This window comes from Pristis pectinata, chromosome 17 (genome assembly GCF_009764475.1).
Source record: "Pristis pectinata isolate sPriPec2 chromosome 17, sPriPec2.1.pri, whole genome shotgun sequence".
Classification (NCBI taxonomy): Eukaryota; Metazoa; Chordata; class Chondrichthyes; order Rhinopristiformes; family Pristidae; genus Pristis; species Pristis pectinata.
Window position 1 is genome coordinate 8,057,348 of NC_067421.1, and position 3,672 is coordinate 8,061,019.

Sequence of the window (3,672 nt, forward strand, 5' to 3'; positions counted from 1 at the left end):
ATGGATGATGGAGTGGTCTTGAAGAAACGAGGCTATACCTTGGGGGTCAACCTGGGAGAGGGGTCGTACGCCAAGGTCAAGTCTGCCTATTCCGAACGCCTGAAGACTAACGTGGCTGTTAAGATCATTGATAGGAAGAAGGCGCCCACTGACTTCCTGGAGAAGTTCCTTCCCCGCGAGCTGGAGATCTTGGCCATGCTCAACCACCGCTACATCGTCAAAACCTTTGAGATCTTTGAGACTTCCGATGGAAAGGTTTACATCATCATGGAGCTGGGCGTGCAGGGAGACCTGCTGGAGTTCATCAAGACCAGGGGTGCCCTGCCGGAGGAGGTGTCACGCAAGATGTTCCGCCAGCTGGCTCTAGCCGTCAAGCACTGTCACGAACTGGGTGTCGTCCACCGGGATCTCAAGTGCGAGAATCTCCTCCTGGACAAGGACTTCAACGTCAAACTCTCCGACTTTGGCTTCGCCAAGCGCTGCAGTACAGATGACCAAGGGAGACCCTTGCTCAGTAAGACCTTCTGTGGTTCTGCAGCGTATGCAGCCCCCGAGGTTCTACAAGGCATCCCTTACCAACCCAAAGTGTATGATGTTTGGAGCCTTGGGGTGATTCTTTTTATCATGGTGTGCGGATCAATGCCCTATGACGACTCCAATATCAAAAGGATGCTCAGGATACAGAAGGAACACAGAGTGGACTTCCCCCGATCAAAGGTTGTGCCTCCAGATTGCAAAGAGCTGATCTACCGCATGCTTCACCCTGACACAAGCAAGCGTCTCACCATCGACGAGGTCTTGGAGCACCCCTGGCTCTTCGCCAGCAAAATGAAGGATTCTTCGGCATCCAAAAAATTGGAAGCAGCCTCGGAGAAGCACGGGCACAAGAAGGACGAGAAGCACAATGGCAAGAGCGAGCAGAAGCGCGAGCAGAAGTACCAGTGGGAGCTGGAAACAGGGCACGAATGGGTGGACATGAAACACGAGGCGAAGCACGAGTGGATGAACATGAAGCGGGAGAAGGTGGATGGCAAGCAGGAGGAGCAGGTGCCGGTCGACAGTGAACCCTTGCCCACAGGAAGGACTGAAGAGGAAATGCACCAGCAAAAAGGGGGTCCGAAATCAGAATACAAGGAAGGGACTAAGGTGGGCACGAAGCAGGACAAGTCCAAGACAGAAGGTGAGATTAGTGGCAAGTTTGGGGAAGCAAAGATGGAGCAAAAAGCCAGCCGGCGCAAGTCTAGGAGCCTGAGGCTGACCAACGAGGATCAGCCGGATGACAGCGAAGTTTACCCCGACCAGGAGAACTTCGTCGATGCGCAGAGCAAAGCAGAGCTGAAAAAAGTGAGTTCGAAAAGGTCAAAATCTGTCGAAAAGAAGGGCAAACATTCGAGCAAATCCCGCACCTAGGTCGAAAACACCAACGTACAGTAACCAAGGACAAGGGATCATTTGCAAGGCCACCTGAATCACTGTTATTTCTGCTTATTAAAAATCTAATAAAGAACCAGGAAGGAACTAATACACCTGGAATGTTTATGGAGCACTCACAGGGATAGAGCCACGAACCGGGTGCACCAAATAATGACACCAGAGACCTGGAGAGTGGGGTCACGCAGGTCAGACGAAACCCGGACGGGAAAAGGAGTTCCCTGCAGTCCACTAAAATGGGTCACAGACCAAAAGGGAAAGGATATTCTGGGGAAAAAAAAACGGGATTGGGGACAGCAACCTTGGGGGTCAGAACGCTGATGGCAAGTAGGATCTCAAGCTCTCCGCTCCTGCTCTCACCAAACACTGCAGTCAGCGTCCCACATAGCTTGCAAAGGTCAAAGGCAGACTCCTGGTTTTCAACAACCACCTCCTCCCGATCAGCACCGTTCTCCGTGACACTCGTTCACATTAACCCTGCCTTGCTCCTTTCCATTTCTCACACTTCATTTCCATCTCATGTCTCTGATCTTCATGGATTGATCAGCTGCTTGGTGCTTCTTTTCCTGGACTAGGTAATCGGGGGAGTCCATTCAATAGGATCATGGTTGATTCAACATTGCTCAAATCCACTTTCCTGCGCTTTCCCCATAAACCTGATTCCCTTACTGATTAGAATCTCTCTATCTCACCCTTAAATACACACAGGGATTCTGCCCCCACAGCTCTCTATGGCGAATAATGACCCTCGCAAGAAATTGTCCTCACCTGTGTCTTCAATGGGCATCCTATTATTCTGAGACCAGGTCCTCTGGTTCCTGTCTAGCCCCCCTGAAGAATCTAACACATTTCAATAAGATTTCCTCTCATTCTTCTAAATGTCATTGAATACAGTCCCAACCTGTTTAATATTTCCCTCTTAGGACAATTCCTCCCTACTGGGGATCACCCTGGTCGACCTTCTCCGAACTGCGTCCAATTAAATAATACCTTTCCTTAAATAGGGGGACCGACATCGTTCACAGTGCTCCGGATATCTCACTGATGCGTTGTACAGTTGCAGTAAGATCCCCTTGGAATCTCCATTAGCCTTCCAGATTACCTGCTGCACTTGTGTACACAATACACAAGGACCATCCAATCCTTTTGTGCTGCAGCTTTACAGTTTTTCCTCTATTTAAATAATACCGTTTTTGTTCTTCCTTCCAAAATAAACAACATATTTTCCCACATTTGCCAACTTCTTGCCTACTCACTTAAGCTATCAATATCTCTCTGTAAACTGTTTGTATCCTCCATGCACCTATTGCTGTGTTGTCCACAAATCTGGCCATCGTACGTTCATTTCCTTCCTCCAAGTCATTAATGTATCAGCAGCTGTGGTCTCAACACCATCTCTGCGGTGTCCCACCTGAAAATGACAAACCCTTATTGCGACTTGCTACTTCCTGCCAGTTAGCCAAGTCAATCTGTTAACTGCAATGCAATAAGCTCTTAACTTGCCATTTAACCTTCCGTGAGGCACCTCGTCAGGCGCCTTCTGTAAGTCCAAACGCCGTACATCTACTGGTTCCGTTCTAGCCACTCTAGTCGAGACTTCACAAACCTCTAATATATTTATTAGACACAATTCCCCCTCACGAAGCATCTCTACCTGATTGGATCTGATCTTTCAAATATGCTGTTATTACTCTCTTGATAACTGATTCTAACACTTTCTTAACAACAGATGTTAGACTAATCAGACTATAATTACCCACTTCTTGACTTCCTTTCTGACTAGGAATGTCACATCGGTACTTCTTCAGAACCTAAAGGTCTTTTGAAGATTACAACTACTGCATCTACGTCTCAGTAGACACTTCTTTTAGCATCTGAGGATGTAAGCCATCCAGTGCAGGGTATCTGTCAGCCTTTCGCCCTGTTTATTCTGCCTAATACTATTGCACTAGTGAGGGTGATGGTGTTTAATTCCTCCCTGGCATTATTCAGTATTAATGGGATGTTTGTGGTATCTTCTACCAAAGACACTGATGCAAAATATCTATTTAACTCCTCTGCCACTTCCTGGCTCCAAACCCTGCTGTGGGCAAGCTGTGATGGTGAATACCTGGTCACGTGAAGGAACAGTAATATCCCTCAGGGGAATCTCTTATTCAGCCTGCTCCACACTTGGGTTAGCATCCCCAAGAAGTACAGCAATGTGCATGACGCAAATATGAAAAATAATTCACACCCAAT

The 3,672-nt window shown here is 47.8% G+C and overlaps 1 protein-coding gene across 1 annotated transcript; it reads left to right on the plus strand.

The window, feature by feature from the left end:
• On the plus strand, window positions 1–1,410 carry LOC127579599 (testis-specific serine/threonine-protein kinase 1-like). The gene has a single exon (XM_052032491.1). It carries the CDS (start codon window positions 1–3, stop codon window positions 1,408–1,410), a length of 1,410 nt encoding a protein of 469 aa, XP_051888451.1.
• The last annotated feature ends 2,262 nt before the right edge of the window (window positions 1,411–3,672 follow it).